Raw genomic sequence first — 16656 nt, 5'->3', positions numbered from 1 at the left:
TCCAGAAAGTTATGCAAATACTCGGATATAGCTCTAATATAATAAACTGCAAAGTATCAATTACATGAAACTGAAAGCATGACAGTAAGCTAAAAATATATTTCAGTTTTTCAACAAAAAACCCTATTATTCCAACAAAAAACCCTATATATGATGTAATTTTACATCTTACAAAGCACATATGTAGTCACCTTCGCTAACTGAAGCAGGAATTGCTCCATTCCAAAAGCTGCTGAACTCTTAATGGTATTTTCCTAATATCTGTCTAAGTTTTGGGGCTATCCAGCATGGCGTATTTTCTATCTACTCTGCTATAAGTGCACCACAAGTTAGCTTCATTTTCCCCGTGCTGTTACATGAGTTCTAGTTTAATTGCTAAATATGTGCATTTCATACTTCAGTATTTCAGCCAATTCAAAAAAAGGAACTTGCTAACTTTGTAGCTTGTAATCAGAATTTTTCCTCCTTATCAATGACAGAAAGACTTAAAATTTAATTCACGCTTGAACAGAACTCAGTTTAAGCAGAAAGATTACAGAGCTTCTTGAGAATGAGCACACATACCTCCTTAAATAACAGTAAAACTACTACTTACTTGTTCATCTAATGTAATTGCAGTTTTTATTGCTGACAGGAGAAAGAGTAGCAAAATACCAAAGGTGAAGACTGGCCTGCGGCGTATTTATTCTGGTAAATCCAGCACACACTTTATCGTGTGCTTTGAAACATTGTCAGAAAGCTATCACAGAGTGAATATGGGGTTTTCCTCCTCGCTGTAAGGGCAGCTCTTCTCAGCTACCTTTCTCTCCTGCCTGCAGTGCTTCATTTTGCTTTGGCACCTCAAAATGCAAAAATACATCTCAGTGGTTTCACTTCCTTGAAGAGAGAGCTGAAAGGAAATTGCAGCGCTGAGCAAGCAGTGCAACACTGAGGGCTGTTCCGCCAAATGACAAGTGGAACAATTCACAGGCAGGAAGGGACAAGAAAGGCCCTGTGACTTGAGAGCACAGGTGATGTGTCAAGAAGAGGTGAAAACATTAACCTGGTAATCTGCAAGTGGAGATGCTCAGTGTACCAGAGGCGCCTGAGTCAGCCTTTCCAATGTGAAGGCTACTGGGCACCCCCTTTCAAACTTCTGACTGCAATTCCAGATACGAGCTCCTGAAGATGCACCTTTACACAACTGCTTAGGGATTACTGCATGTGGCCACCTTTTGAAAGTGATTACAACAGCTGGTGTGGATGTCTGACCACACCTTTTGTGTTGACAGGTTACATCCTTGCACTTTAAACTGAAATAGTGTCATTTCTCTGGTGACCTGCAGGTAATCCCACTAATTTTAAGCATTTCAGTTTGGTTTGTCTCATGACTGCTCTTGATAGGTCTAATTTCTTTCCTCTGCAGTTTTATACTTTACTTTTTTAAAGGTAATAATAAAAAATACCCCTTTGAAAACAATGGCATGTCATTTTCTGCACAAACTACACAGTTCGTGCACAGTAAAGCCATGCCTCCACAGAGGAACTTAGTCCAAGAGGAAAGGCTCTCAGAAGAAATCTCGCTTCCATTACTTTGAAATTCACAGGATCAATCTTTGGAACAATGCAGACATCTGCAAAATCTCATAATTTATTATTTAAATGAGCAAACAAGGTGCTAGAGACAGCTCCCTGTGAAAGCTGTGAAAACTTTTAGATTTTCATAGCGAAGCACACAGTATATGCGTTTAACAGGGTATTTTGTGTATTAAAATGAATAAACACTGGACATGTAGAATTCTGATGTGTTTTTTCCCAAAATATTTTACCACACAAAGGTTTCCCTTAAACTGCAGGGGAAGTGTAAACTTTCAGTGAAAATTTAAAATTGTGGTTAATAGACTCTCAGGAGACTGCTACAAAAGTACAAGAAGGTTCATACTTATGACTGCAATGCTGACTTTTCTCTCACTTGGAAGCTAGCACATCTCCTGTGGCAAATGACTATTATACTATTACCACATACCCTATGTCTCATTTCTATTTAAATTATAAAAATTAAAAAAAAGAAAGAAAAGGAAAAAGAAAAAATAAAACAATAGCTAGAATTTGGGAAAACCCCAACTTATTATTTTCCACAAGATAACAGTGTATGCTGGATTCAACATCACTTGCAGCTGAGTGCATGCAATCTCATGTACATTGACAACGAATACTTGAGTCATGGAGTATTTTTAAACTTCTCATAATGAAGGAGCAGGGGGAAAAAAAGCATCCCGCAAAAAATTACAGTAAACCATCATAAATTCCATGTTCAAGTCAAGAGCTGAGCTTTCTGAGACTCACTGTGTTGATAGAACAGTCCCAAAGGAAGAGAAAATACGACTGTGAAATGCTGCTCCCTGAGACCCAGTTCTCATTTTAGTGACTGCACATCACGTGCTGTATGAGCAAGGCCCAAAAATTATGAGGGGTTTTGGGAACAAAAACACCAACATGGGCTTGAGAGGAAAGAGACAGCCCTGACTGAGGGCTTCAGGCAGTGTTTAGAAGGCTACCACATAGCACTGAGAAATGTGGGGATGGACTTCCCACCAGGAATCCTGTGTGCATGTGTGTGCGTTTGCCTCTCTACAGACTGTGTGTGAGAGCTTCAGCTAAAAGCCTGCACATGCCATACAAATTGCATGTTCAGTCAGATTCCTGTAGGGAAAGAGCACCATTTCCCTGGAGGGAGGCAACCTGAAATCAAGTGGAATTAGTGTTATGCTCTCTGAGTGTATATGACCATGAGTCATGCACCTCCAAAATCATGAGATTGCCTAGATATGAGGGGATAAAAGAAGTACTGAATTTTTAATCTCTTTTTGCCTCCTGCATTCTGGGTCTTCACAGGTCTGTCCTTGTTTTCAGGAATGATACAAGCCAGAAATGTAAAAAAAAATAAATACAGAAGCATATAAATATATGAATTCATGTATAAATACATGACCTCAGTAAGGTAAAGCTCCAACGGTGATAAACAACAAGAGTTAGTAGCAGTGAACAAACAAGTCCTGAAGTACAAAATAGGCAGAAATAATTATAAACCTGCAACCAGGGCTGTAATAATTTTCACAATATACTTATTACATGACAATATGATTAAAAAAACATGAGTGGCATGATATGACGATGAATTCTTCAGATATGAACAAGGTAAGTTGATTTTCTAGCTGCTAAATGATATATATAGCTTATTCTTAATAACTGTTTGAGTGAGTCACAGTTTCAAAAAGGTCTTTTAATGCTGGTTTTTTTTTTCTATTTTAAGAGGAGCGTCGGTGTTTTGATTCTTATCTCAGTGCTTCAAAGTTTCCTGGGTAAAAGGTACGCTAAAATCCTTACAATCCTTCCCAAAATTCTTCTAGAACTCCTTCCAAAAATATAGCAGTTCCCAAATGGCCACTTCAGCATATTGGCCGGTCTCCACACTCACAAGCATTTGTTCACTTATTGGCTTTTCAAAAGCTGACAAAAACTGAGGCTTGTACCAGATATGCAACACCAGAAGCCCTCTCAGAGCTTTCACTCTTCAACCTCAGACACTGGAACTGCAACTTCACAGTTGGCTGAGGGCAGGAGTGGGAAGAGACCAGGACAGCCACAGAGTTTATTGACAGAAGGACATCAACAGGGCACATAGGTTGGGCAAGCACCATCAGGCAGTGGAAAACCCAGACAGCAAATGGCTAAGTGCACAAGGAGGAATGAAAAAAAACCTCAAAAAACAACAACAAAAAAAACCCCAAAAACCCCCCAAAAAACCTCAAACAAGGGCCCTGTACAGTAGTTGCTTCTTTCACATGCACCTCTACTTTTTTAATTCATGTACACAAGGTCCTCATTGGAAGATCAAATATTTTACTTGGCACTTTGTGTTTAAAAAGAGGGATTTATATATGAATACCAATTTTAACTAGAAGACAGTTTAAGCTAAAATTCTCAATGCATACAAAGCATTCTTTCATGAGTAGCATTTGCCTACAAGTCTCCTAACAGGTAAAGTAAATTGCACTAAATTCTGTCTTGCCATAATTGTTACCAACTGAGCGATGAGAATGCTAATTATTCAAGCAATGTGCACTAGCTCTAGCATTCACACTGGAAGACCTTCAAAAGGAAAAACACCCCATCTGAAGCCAAGTTTATGCATGGCAAATATTGCATGAGTAGTCTTACTGGATTTGGAAGTCAGCTAAGATGCTGCAAGTCACTCTGGAGCAACAGTTAATCGGGCAATTTTCAAAAAAAATATGGTAAATGAAGCATTTTTGAAAATGCCGAGTACGTCTGATCTGCATACTCATACTGAAAGTGAGCATATATTCATCTGCAGAAGCATGGGAAAAATAAAAGAAAAGCCAGCAAACACAGAACAGCTTCCTTACACTCAATAAAATGTTCAGTGAGTAATTGTCAATATGTATGCAAAACACCTGTGATATTTTTATATGTTTCTGGATTTTGCTATTTAATTCTAACACTAGTGTATGATAATGTCCAAAATTTTATGAACTGCAAAAGATGATCCACATTCTAGCTGCAAAAACAAAACCAAACCATTAAAAAAAACCCCCAAACATAAAACAAAATTGTTTTTTGGTCAAGAGGTGAGAAGAATTGCCAAAAAATGTACCTGAAGGTTAAGGCTGGGTAGAGTAGTAAGAATTATGCTATTTCCAATATGAATGTTGAAGAGTTTTGCAGTCCCATGGGAGCAGTCAGTGCTAACAAGTTATTCTGGTTTTACATGCTTGTGCTTCCCACAGGCAGCCTGTGCATCACATGATATATATATATATACACTGTAGCTGATTTAGAAATTTAAAAAAGCCTCCTAAAAGCCATTTTTCCCAAAATCCTCTGCATTCGTTTTAAATAACAGTGCAGTTGTTCAGAGGAGGGGAAAAAAAAAACCAACCAGATTAACTTCTGATGACTGCCCTCAAAATATTTCACAATATCCTGGATACTAAACAAAGAAAATGACAGTCATACAGAGCAGTGTCGTGAACTTAATTTGGTATTTCAGTCCTCTGCCACCATTTGTTGTCCTTGTTGGAATGTAACAACTGGTGCAGTGCTGTTAAATACACAGCTTGTATATTTAAGCAGTTGGCCTTTTCAGGGCTGTATCAGGTTCCTCTGCATCTACCAGGTGTTCATGCACAGTGAACAGTAATACTAACAAATCTTTTCACAGGAAATTAAGTGTATCTTATGTCATTCCTTCCAATCAATCAAATGCCATGCAGGTACTCTATATTTTGTCCAGCCTTAGAAACACACACGAAACTGCAGCAAGGCAACAGTGCCAAGTTCCCTATGTCAAGTGGCACCCTAAATTTGAAATTTAAAAAAGTGGCACCTAATTGCTCTTACAACCATCCTAGTAAAAAGAATGTTTTCTCACAAAAAATAAGCCCCAAAACACTTAGCTGTAGGCACAGGAACTGCATGCATATAAAAAAAAGAGTTCCTGGCTTGAAAGCAGAAGGAAAAACCTCAGAGGCCACCAGCCCTGGAGAACTTGGAATCCATTGGAGAAAATTAAATTTGACATGGGGGCAGGGGTAGAATTTAAGACTAAGATACATGTCACAAAAAACCAATGAACTTGAAGGTCCAGACAAGATGCCAATCTGGCATGGGAGGGAGAGAGACCTCAATCACAAGGCAAACGTCACAACCTGGCTGTAAAATGCAAAAGGTATGTATTTGAATCATATGTAAAGAAAGTCAAAGCAGAGGCTTCAGAGAGTTCAAATGAAACACAAGTCTGTGAGGGATCTTACAACATCTTTGAAACTAGTTAATAATGTCTTTCCTGTATTTCTAGTTCTGGTTCTCTGTTCTTCTCCCTGTCTATCTGCAGCTACACTGCCCGTTTCTTACAGGAAAGATGGGAGTCCCTCAGTATCTTTCATTACAATGTTTAAAGTAGGCTGGATTGCCACCATTCACTTTATGTGTCTGTATGTGTAAATACACCTACACACACATAGATATATATATATAAATATAAAACTAACTTCCAAGGCATTGAAGACTGCCACAACTACAGGTCAGCTGCATCAGATCTAGTAGTCGTCAGGTGTCTGGTTTGTACGCTAATTTCCAATATCAACACTGAAATGTAGATTATAAAACACAAGAAAATACCTCATCTAAGAATTTTACTTATCAGATATTGGCCATTCTTTAGGCCTAAGACACTAGTGACACCCCTCATCTCTTTTACAGTTTTTAATTTTTCACTACCCTTTTTCCTGTTTTGTAGCACAAGGGATAAATTTTAGGCTGTTCAACGCACGGCTGTGCAGAGAATATGTGCTTTGTCTACCTTCCATACCAATCACCATGGTATCTGTGATTATGGAAGACTACATTTGGTGGCTGAAATGGCAATTTTCTCCACACACCTAACATGTTTGGTTTCCTATTCTGCAAGGAGCAAAATAAACCAACCCCTGAATTTTAAGTTCTTTTCCCATTATTTAGTAGCTACAGCCTCTGTTTCTTCTGTATCCATACTACAACTACCACGACCTTTATCCAAATATCCAGTAGTGAACCAAGAGGTTGAGTCTTCTTCACTTCTCTACTCTCTCACTGTCAGGTCAGAACAGGCTCTCCAAGACCCAAGCATGTCTTTCATAGGGTTTGCTCTGACTTTTCTTTGTTCCCACTAGTGCCCCCCAAACCCACTTTTAAAATATTTGAATTAACGACACCAAAATTCTCAAATTTAAATTAAGACTGTCAAAACACCAGTCCACCTCCCCACATATCTTAAGAGTTTGGTTTTGCTTTCACTAATGTAATTAAGTTCTAGTGGAATATAAAACATAAAAATAGCTCTTCAACATTGTTAGCAACTTAATCTAAAAGTTGAATCTTTGTTAAACATTATGTCTGATACTGTCATTCTCTTTTACATCAGGAAGCAGTACTATCTGGATACAGAACTTTGTTATCTAGGAAAGCAGTAGTAATCCTATTTATTTTTAAAGGTCACAAGTATATTTACTGACTGAAAACTGGACAGCGTCCAGAGGTCCTGCATCTACTTTGTAACTCTCTTCTTGGGTCAAAGCATATGAGACTTGACTATGTGGTTTTTTACAACAGTTGACTGCTGCAGAATTTGACAATTTAGCTTCTTTACTTCTCACTGGCATCAAATGACATTTTCAACTAAGCAATGGACAGCACTGATCAGCTATGAAAGAGCATACAATAGCAAGAAAGGTTGTGGCAACTTGAAATTTCCAAGATTATTACCCATAGAAGAAGGAGAGAATGCAAATTTGATCTGGGAGAAGGAAAGTCCTGAAGTGGTGAGTAGAAACACATCAATCTAAATTTCAAATATTTGCACTGAAATAAAAATGTCAATACTTTCTCTTCTCTTCACTATAATGGTGCCCTCTCCTCCCCAGCAGCATGGCATCAGGTAAAAAGCCACAACAAAGGGATCAACATTAAACTGCAAGATACTGATTTGGATACCACCTGCTTGTTGCAAAGAAAGGTGAGTTTAAACACACACCCAGGATACAATGTCTTGCATCACAGAATTTACATCTCTAATTTCCAGCATTGAGGACAAGGCTTGATGAGGACATTTACCACAAGACACCAGAATCAAACTTTATTCCTATCCCTTCCTGAAGTATCCACCATTTCTGCTGACAGGTGCTCAAATTTATGATTCACTGTTTCAAGTTCCTAAAGAAGTCTACAACACTTTTTCTCTGTGAATGCTTTTAAAACTAATGTTTTAAGTGAACAGAAATATCTTTTCATTTTCTTATTTGGAAGTAGTAAAATAGAGCCCTTGGAATCCATAGATTCAATATTCGCCGGTGTCATGCTCACTTCTGTTAATATTTTATTCTTTCTATAAATAACATTATTTTTGTAGAATAGTTTTGCGAAGTGGACATAGCAAAACTACTCCTCATGAAAGGTTTTAAAACAATGGAGTTTCTGCATTTTTCAGTTTTCTCCACACCTCTTTGAAGTTAATTAAGTGGACACTTGTCCCTGCATGCACTAAGTCGGTTCTTCATTACATTCCTGTATGAATGTAAATATTTTGAGCGTATCACATTCTTAGAGATCCACTGAAATTGCATGGCAGCTAGCAGTGCCTTAGAGAAATTTGCAATTATTGGCCTTTATAAATATATAAAAGCATCCCAGAATATGTCCCTGGAATTTCAGGTTTCAGACCTTTCAAAGATTAATGCTCTCAAATAAATGAGGTGCCTATTCTCACTTTACTGCAATTTATTGTCATTACTGCAAGCTGCCAGCAGGAACAGGACTCTGCAGACACTCTGACATTTGTATATCATCTGTCAAACTGAAATGTAGGTTTTCCCTACTGCTATGCAAAACAGACTATCTGATCTTTCACTGCTAACTGCGTAGTTATAAACACTGATGCTGAATTCTTCAAAAGGTTGGGAAAATTAAATTGGTTTATACAGTGTGTATCCAATCATCTATATTGCTTCTGCTGCAACAGTTCCATGGGGAAGATTTTGAACCCCAAGCTCTCCAGACTGAATCCAACAGCTACCCAGAGATGTGAGCTCTCCACTTCTCACTGCCTGCCAGTCAAGCACTATAAATGAACCACACACCAGAACTAGCACAGAGAATTAACTGATGAAACTGAGTCAAAACATAACCCAACTCGGGCAGGCAATCCTAGGGATAAGAACAAAATTTGTGAGAAAACATCCCAAAGTTATGAATGTAAATCAAATATCTCAAAGAACAGGTCTCTCAGTTTCTCTCCTCCCTCAAAGGAAGACTGTTTCCAAATGACAATGGGTTTAAGGCTTGTGCTTTTGCTCACATGATGATTAAAACAACCAAGTTTTTGGCAGTTGCATTTTATTGCTAATCCTACTGTGTATCCTGCTCTGAAGTCATGACAGAGATGCCTCTACAAAACAGGAAGTGTACACCTACCATTAAAAACACAATCAATTCATCAAACATAATTATGCAAACCCAGAAAACATGAACATCTGTAACTCTCAAATTTTCCACCATTAAAAAAACACCTCAGTGTCAATATGTATAAGGCTATTGTTCAGATTAGTGGTACTCATTAATGCAGAGCAGCCAGTTGAAGTACTCAAATTTCTTACAAACTCATAAACAGCAATCACTACTAATAACAGTACTACTGCTAGATACTATTGGATCTATGAAATATCTAGCCAACATGCAAACATGAAAAAATAACCTTTAAATATGACAAAGGGCAATTTCTCCTTTAAAGCCATTATGAAATAAACTATTTTAGCCTACAACTTCTACTGAGTATGGAAAAATGAAAACCAGAAGTTGTTTCATGGAACAGCAAAAAAAACCCCCAACTTTCTCTTTCTAAACTCTCCTCTTGCCACATTTTGTAGTCTAATTGTAGCAAAAAATCATTCCAGAAGTTTGAAATAATACCTGCAATACAGTTTTAATTTTCTTTATTTATTATTAGAGGGACATTAAAATGACTGAGTGGAGAGAGGATGCATGTCGCTTCTCAAAAAGCAGCATTTAAGAACTGAAATATTTAATTGAAGATTTGACCAAATAATAAATCGATACTGATAAAAGAAATGTGTGTTTTTGGATAAAAATTGAAAATTACAATTAGTGTTTCAGCATTATGTTTTCCTTGAGCTACTCCTGGTTGCTGCATAACAAACCACTCCTTATTCTTAGAAGCAATTCATTTAGCCTCTTACGACACTTGGAAGTAGTACTGGCAAAGAATACAGCTTTACCCTTCCTGTACCCAGATATTTCTTTTGATTCTACAGAGATTTGCTGACTTTTGCTCCTGGTCTCAAACCTCTGTCTCATTTGTGGCAGTCCATTGTTTGCGAAGTCCCCAAGGAAAACAACCCAGAGGTGTAAGTACTACAACACAGCAAATGCTATCATCAACAGGTAAATGAATGGAAGACTGGTAAATTAAGTCTCCAGTACAAAAAACAAATTCAGAAGATGAAAAAGTACTCGTAGAACTCGACACCAAAGTACCTTCTTCCCTTATCTGGAATACTGTGAACAGTATTGGGCTCCCCAATATCTCCCCAAAAAAAGGAGCTGACAAACCAAGCAGGTCCTACAGGCTGTCACCAGCATGGTTAGGGAGGTGGAGCACCTGATGCCAAAGAGGTATTGAGAGTGCTAGGTTTGATCAAAGTAACAGTGGCCCTACTAGCATGTGTAATTTGTTACTGGACAGTTACAGAGTAGACAGAGTCAGGCTCTCTTTGAAGATGCACAGCAAAAGAGAAGAGGTCAAGAGATGCAAGCAGCATCAAGGGGAAGTCTCATTTGGATTGACAAAGCAAGTGTGGCCAAATACTGAAGTACTAGAGAAGTGGATGCTAGAGAAGTGGTGGTACCACCACTGTCAAATTTGGACCCAACTTTAAAGCTGGCTCTGCCTCTAGCGGAAGGTTGTGCCCAGTGACCTCTAGAAATTCCCTAGAGCCTCAGTTAATCTATGATTCTCTCTATCAACCAGATAGCTCAAGGAACTGTACCTTATTTGAAACTAAGCATGTGAACCTTGCAACTCATTTTGGATTAAAAGATTTGATTGCATAAGTATAATTATATTAATGGAATTTTCTCAAAGCAATCTAGCATTCAACCCTACAATCACAGCTAAATGATTAACCTGTTAAGTTTCAGTGATTCTCTGAAGTAATCTATCAGCTGCAGCCCATGTTTATCCCATGGCCTGTGCTCAAATTACCACCTAGCTTCCTCATCTGATCCAGCTGCATAGATTAATAAATACACGAGGTACAAAGTGTCCTGCAGAAAACAACTACTGCATATGGACTTCCAAATGTGTTATACAACAAAAAAACACCAGTTCAACTAATTAAATTCTGAGCCTGTAGGAAAAGCAATCAGAATGGCCATCTGATCCACTCACAAACAGGTTATCTCAAAGATGACCCTGATGTGCCCACAAAAATAAAAACAACTATTCTCTCAGTTCTGAAGGGGAGATGTGCAGAGCTTCTAACAGAGTCTTATGGCTTAACAGCCTGAAGTCAGTGCTCTTACTGATAGATTCAAGGGCCCACATTTCAATGAAGCCTCAGCAGCTGTGTTACAAACCATGGTAGTTTTTGTCCTCACAGCCCCCTTCATTTCCTGCATCTTGCTTCATTAAATGTAATATTGCCCAAACCACACTAAAAAAACCCAAAAACAAACAAACAAACAAACAAAAAAAAAAACAACCCCCCAAAACAATCTAGCAGTTCCAACTTGCCTGTTGTACTGTACTCTTACTCCCCCAAAATTTCCTATTACTTCTTCTTCATTAAAGTTTTAGCTTCTTGGTTTTCCTTTTTGCCCTGCTATTTGTACCTCTGGCAATGCTTTCCTCATGCCTATGTGATACAGTTTTACAGCACTTGGTTAGTAACAATTCTTTCTAAACTCTCAAAAGCTTATTTTCTTTCCTGCACAAGAGGGATACTTTTTTTTCCTATCACCCTGCCCTATCAATAACTCTAATTAACTATAGAAGGGATTGCACAAAATGCCCAATTGTCAAGCATTGCTATGATTTAAAAAGCTGTGATGTAGCCAGCAATCTTTTCATTCTCTTCGTCAGCAGAAAGAAAGTCATCTGTGAGACAAGGAAAAAAAAAAAAAAATTTCTCAAATTAAGTAATCAAGATCTCTAACACATCCACTGGGGCCAGATGATTCTTCCTGCTTCTGAACTGAACTGTCCAGACTATGGCAACAAAAGGCCCCTGTTTCACTGACCTTAATGTTTTATGAGGATTATTGTTTTGACAAAGGAGCGCAAACAAGGAGCAGGTGGAACAAAGGAAGCCCACATATTTTAGCCTTTGCGGGGAGAGCAGAAGGCAAGTCAAATCTGTGGGGTTAAGTACTAATTCCATCCTCTCCTTCTACAGTTTGGATTTCCCCATTCACTGTCATAAGATAAAGAAACAGTTCTAACAAATGTTGGTTTTGGACCTAGTGGGATGGAGAATGATACATTACCGAGTCCCATCAATGTTGTAGATGGAGTAAGTGGACTGTAGGAGCACAAGAGCAGTTGATTTGTTGTTTAATTGAATACAATTCTAGCTTGAAAACATTCACACATGAGAGTTGACTTCAAAATGTCAAAGCAAATCCAGGACTACTTACAGGAGGGAGTACTAACTTCTTGAAACAGTGACTGCTCTGTGATTTTATAACCCCTGTGTTGTTCTGAGCTCCAGAAGGAACAAAACAGGTGAGCTCATTCTTCAGTAATCTCATTTGGATTAAAAAAATGCTAATCATGTCTAAAAAATCTCGAAGCACTTGTAGGAATGCCTTGAAATGTGGTATTCAAAACTAGGTATGAAAAAGGTGCAATGCAGGCTCTCACTTGCGTCCAAATTTGTAACACAAACACACTGTTTTGTAACACATTGTTTTACAGACTATGTATTACATTCACTCTGTATCTTTTGTTATTTTACTTCTCCTTTGAGATATTAGACTCCTCCCCTGCTATTTTTTAAATATACTGCATAAAACTTGTAGAATAAAGATTAAATTATCCAAAGCTTTACATAAATTTGTTTCCCGCTGTTGAAGAAATGCATTCACATCACAATAATTTTGATTGGTATTGCTATGTATTTTAAAAGGTGAACTAAAGATACATAATTTTAAGACAACAGCACTAATAACATTCCCTTCATATTTCATAAAAGGAATTCAGCCAAATCAAAGCCTTTAGTACCTCCCATGGGAGGTGACATGCCACCAATCAACACCAGAATGAAATTGTGCCATGCAGTTAAATGCTATAGTCTCCTTACGGACTCTAACACACAATTTGTTTCATCTGCGGCAAAAGCAATGAAATCGAGAAAATGTGACAGGGTTATTTATATCATGACAGTTGTTGGAATCTGTAAATGCAGTACAGATTGATGCCATACAGACACATGCACATGTTTACCACAGCATTGTGGGGCTACAGACGAATACAAAGATTGTTCTGAAGTTACTGAACAGCATGGTGGGAGGGAAAAAAACCCTTTCATGTTACCATTCTAATATGGACCACGAAGACATCAAAGGCAGAAGCTGAAAACCCCACATACACTCCCGCATACCCTAAATCCAGCAATTAGTATAATATATAGTGGTGTAATGCCTGTCTTCTAACAATGTCTTTTTATTTTCTGTTCATGTTTAAAAAAATATATTTTTTACTTGAGGTCAAATGCTCCACCTTTATTTGAGTAACTACAAAAATAAAATCTTTAGGAGTGTACCATTCAAAATTGACCTTGATTTTGGGTTCATTGTAACTAACAGTGGGTATAGCTCATTTTTACAGTAGTAAAGCCTAAGATCTTAGATCTTGTTATGTAGATTTTTAAAAATAATCCACACTAAATCTATTTTCATAGACATCCCAATGTTCTCCAGTTACTGCAATTCACTTGTATAGAGTGAAGTATTGCTCACTTCAGCATCAGATCATTGGCAGAACATGCATAATTTTCAATGCTATTACTGCACCCTCTCCTTTCCACTGAGACTGAGCTTCCAACTCATGGTCTGGGAGTCACATCTGGAAGCTGCAGCTGAACTTTAGAGCTCCTCACAGCTCCTGGCCATTTGAGCATCTCTACATTAAGAAAAACAGAAAAGTCTGCTGATGCTTATAAACATCTTTAAGCCAACATTTTTCATGCAGCCTTCTCCTCATTTCACTATTTAGCTTGTAGATTAGCCACTATACCCTTCATCAATGGCTTTGGCCTTGAAATGCACAGAATCTGGCAAAATATCTCTTCTGTAACTGTCCAAGTGTACCCTCTACTCCTTCCATAATCAGTCACAGGCCTTTACCTCCTAATTCCCTGGGCAGACCACATAATTTGTGGGTAAATCAAAATTTGTCTTGTAGAGTGACATTTAGTTTTGCACCTAAAGGAAAAATCAACAACCTCCCCTCGGGTAAACCATTTTAAAAATTAGACTAAGACGAAAAGACTAAGCCACACATTCAGTTTGAATTTCTGAAGCATCCATTTTCTTTATACAAAAACATAGTTTCTTCATGAAACAGAGTTTGTTAATTGAAAGACTCTGACTACTTTATAATACATACATGGGATCACTAGAAATACACAGGTATTTGACTTAATTTTTCAGTATTTCATGCTTCCATAAATGTTCAATCAGACTAGGCAAAGTAGTGTAATAGCTGCAATTCTACATTTTTACCTGTTAATCCCAGTTTTTATTCACATATACACTTTCCTCATGCATTTTCTAAACTTCTTTTAAAGATGTGAATATATTACCAGGGATACGTTTCCTGACTGACTGAAAAACCTTTCAGTTACATCTGTACCTCATCTTCCCACAACAGTTGCTGTTTCATTTTCCATTCTAACACATTAACAACAAAGAAAAGCAAAGCCCAAATATTCCCCAAGTTAAAAATAACTAATCAAAAAGCTACCCTTTATTTTTTTTCTGTCTCAGACACCTGTTTCAAATGCTTTTTTTTCAGCATGAAAATCTTGGCACCTCAAATTGTTTATGAAGAAATGCACAGAAAGGCAAACCTATTTGATTTTAAGAATCAGAGTCATCTAAGAAGGCGAGACATTTCTTCAAACAATAAAATCTACATTTCAAATATAGCCAGCTTAGTAAAACTGTCTGGACCTTCCTGACGAAACCAGAGGATCTTTCCTCCTACAGCATGCAAGCAGATCTCTCCTGCTGCAAAACTGAGGGAGAACACTCACATATTCTCTTTTTCAAAGTTTCTATAGAGAAATAATTTTCACAGTTCTGCTTTTCAATTAATCTGTCCTACAGAATCTTCTTAGGCAGAAAAAAAAAAAAAAGCTCTATCTGCCTTTTGGTTCAGCTGTTCATTTGACAAGAAGAAAAATATGAGGACTATTCTTATCTTATATGAGGCTGTCGGGCTTCATGACTTACCAGGTTCTATCACCATTATAGTATTAATTTTGCAAGCAGACTTTTTTGCTAATCAACAAAATCCTCTTTTAAGCACGTAAACAGATAGATGTTCCTGGTAATATTATATTCAAGTGAAGGAAGTTGTACAAACTTGTGAGTGGAGAACCACCTGAAAAAGTTATTGTTTTCACCAAATACAAAATGCTTAGGTCGCCTTACTGCTTGCTTTTCTGTTGGGGTTTTTAAGTTGTTTTTCTCAGCCATGCTGGATCTCTGAATGTTAGAGTCTCCCTAAGAACTATGTGTAACCATGAAACACCAACTCTGTTCTGAGAAACCCAGCATACAACCCACCACTGCCCTGCTCCCTCATCCATATAAATGCTCTTTTGTATATAGGCACTTTCAGGAAATTGTCCTCCTCCTCCCCCGCTTGCTCCCCACTATCCGAATCCCTCTCACGCCCCCCTCCCGACCAACACTAGGGAATAATTGCATTTTTGTTGGAGCACTTCCAGCCCCTCCACACGTTCCACTCCAGCAGCAGCAGCACGCTGTAGCTTTGGCACACTCCTGTTTTAACACACACACACATGTGGACACTCATCCACAGGGCAGTCAGTGCCATCAACCCTATTCCCAAAATAATGACCTTTCACTTCTCCCCCATGCAACTTCCTCTTTTGCTGAAAAATACAGTGCTTCCAAACGAAAGACATCTTCCTCTTTCGACATTTGACTACCAGTGTTTTGAAACACCTTCTCCCACTGATCAGTACTCCACGTGTAAGTTAATCACAACTGACCAGACAGACAGACATCCCCGAGTGCCAACACTCCGTATCCTGCAAAACTGGCAGGACTTAGTTTAGCAAGGCCTTCTCCCCTCCCCTGTGAAGGCTGAGGAGAGCAGAAACTCTTCGAGGAGCAGCGTATTTCCTCTCCTGCGGGAAGAAGCGCTTTAAATCCGTACCTTCCTTGGGCTCATCGGCTTCCGAGCTCATTGTGCCGGGCAAGGCTGCGGGACCAGATCCAGAGATGCGGCCGCAAGACAACCTCTCCTCTCCCTTTCTCTCCCTCCCAGAGAGAGGAAAGACCAAAAAAAAAAAGAAAAAAAAGAGAGCGAGAGAGAGAGGGCTGGGGTTTTGAGGGGAAAAGTCTACGAATCCAGCAAATCACAACTAACTCAGCTGGGAAGGATCCCGCCCCTTTCTCAGCTGCACGCAGCGCCTGTGTGAAAAAGCAGCACCTCCAGAGAACCCTGGTTCTGCTCGCCAGCTGCGGGCGCTTACGAATCTTATTCTCCCCAGTCTGTAGGAAGGGTGGAGTTTTCACTTGTTGCAGCTTGCCAACGTGGTATGAGAAAGCAAGCAGGAGAGGCCAAAAAAGTGCAGAGCAGAGTCTGATTGCGGTGACTGACAATCGCACTGGGGCTCCCTTAACTTGCAGGGAAATCTGTTTCAAAGCGCTTTATTTTTAAGCCTAAATGGTACATTTCAACACTGTTTGCTGTCTGGGATTACTTCTGTAGCCTCCGTAATTGCACTGACTAACACTGGATGACTTAATACGTGCTCAAAGATAAAAAGTGGCAGCCTTCTTCCA

The 16656-nt window shown here is 38.6% G+C and overlaps 1 protein-coding gene and 1 long non-coding RNA gene across 4 annotated transcripts in view; one reads left to right on the top strand and one right to left on the bottom strand.

Annotated features, from left to right (window-relative positions):
* TNFAIP8 (TNF alpha induced protein 8) overlaps window positions 1-16656 on the bottom strand; it is a 58066-nt gene that overhangs the window by 3892 nt on the left and 37518 nt on the right. The window contains exon 1 of one of the 3 annotated variants that reach the window (XM_033085013.2): window positions 16025-16339. The exons of 1 other annotated variant lie outside the window; for it this stretch is intronic. In XM_033085013.2, coding sequence (XP_032940904.1) covers window positions 16025-16055 — 31 coding nt within the window. In that variant the 5' untranslated portion in view covers window positions 16056-16339. Of the gene's footprint in view, window positions 1-595; window positions 818-16024; window positions 16340-16656 lie in introns of those variants that run through there. One more of the 3 variants, XM_033085015.1, reaches the window with a different exon arrangement.
* Window positions 7057-9955, top strand: LOC117010505. The gene is made up of 3 exons (XR_004420690.1): window positions 7057-7361; window positions 7467-7555; window positions 9867-9955. It is a non-coding gene; the product is annotated as an uncharacterized LOC117010505 (long non-coding RNA).

This window comes from Catharus ustulatus, chromosome Z (assembly GCF_009819885.2).
Source record: "Catharus ustulatus isolate bCatUst1 chromosome Z, bCatUst1.pri.v2, whole genome shotgun sequence".
Classification (NCBI taxonomy): Eukaryota; Metazoa; Chordata; class Aves; order Passeriformes; family Turdidae; genus Catharus; species Catharus ustulatus.
Note: the sequence above shows the minus strand (reverse complement) of the source record. Positions and strands in the feature narration are given on the sequence as shown.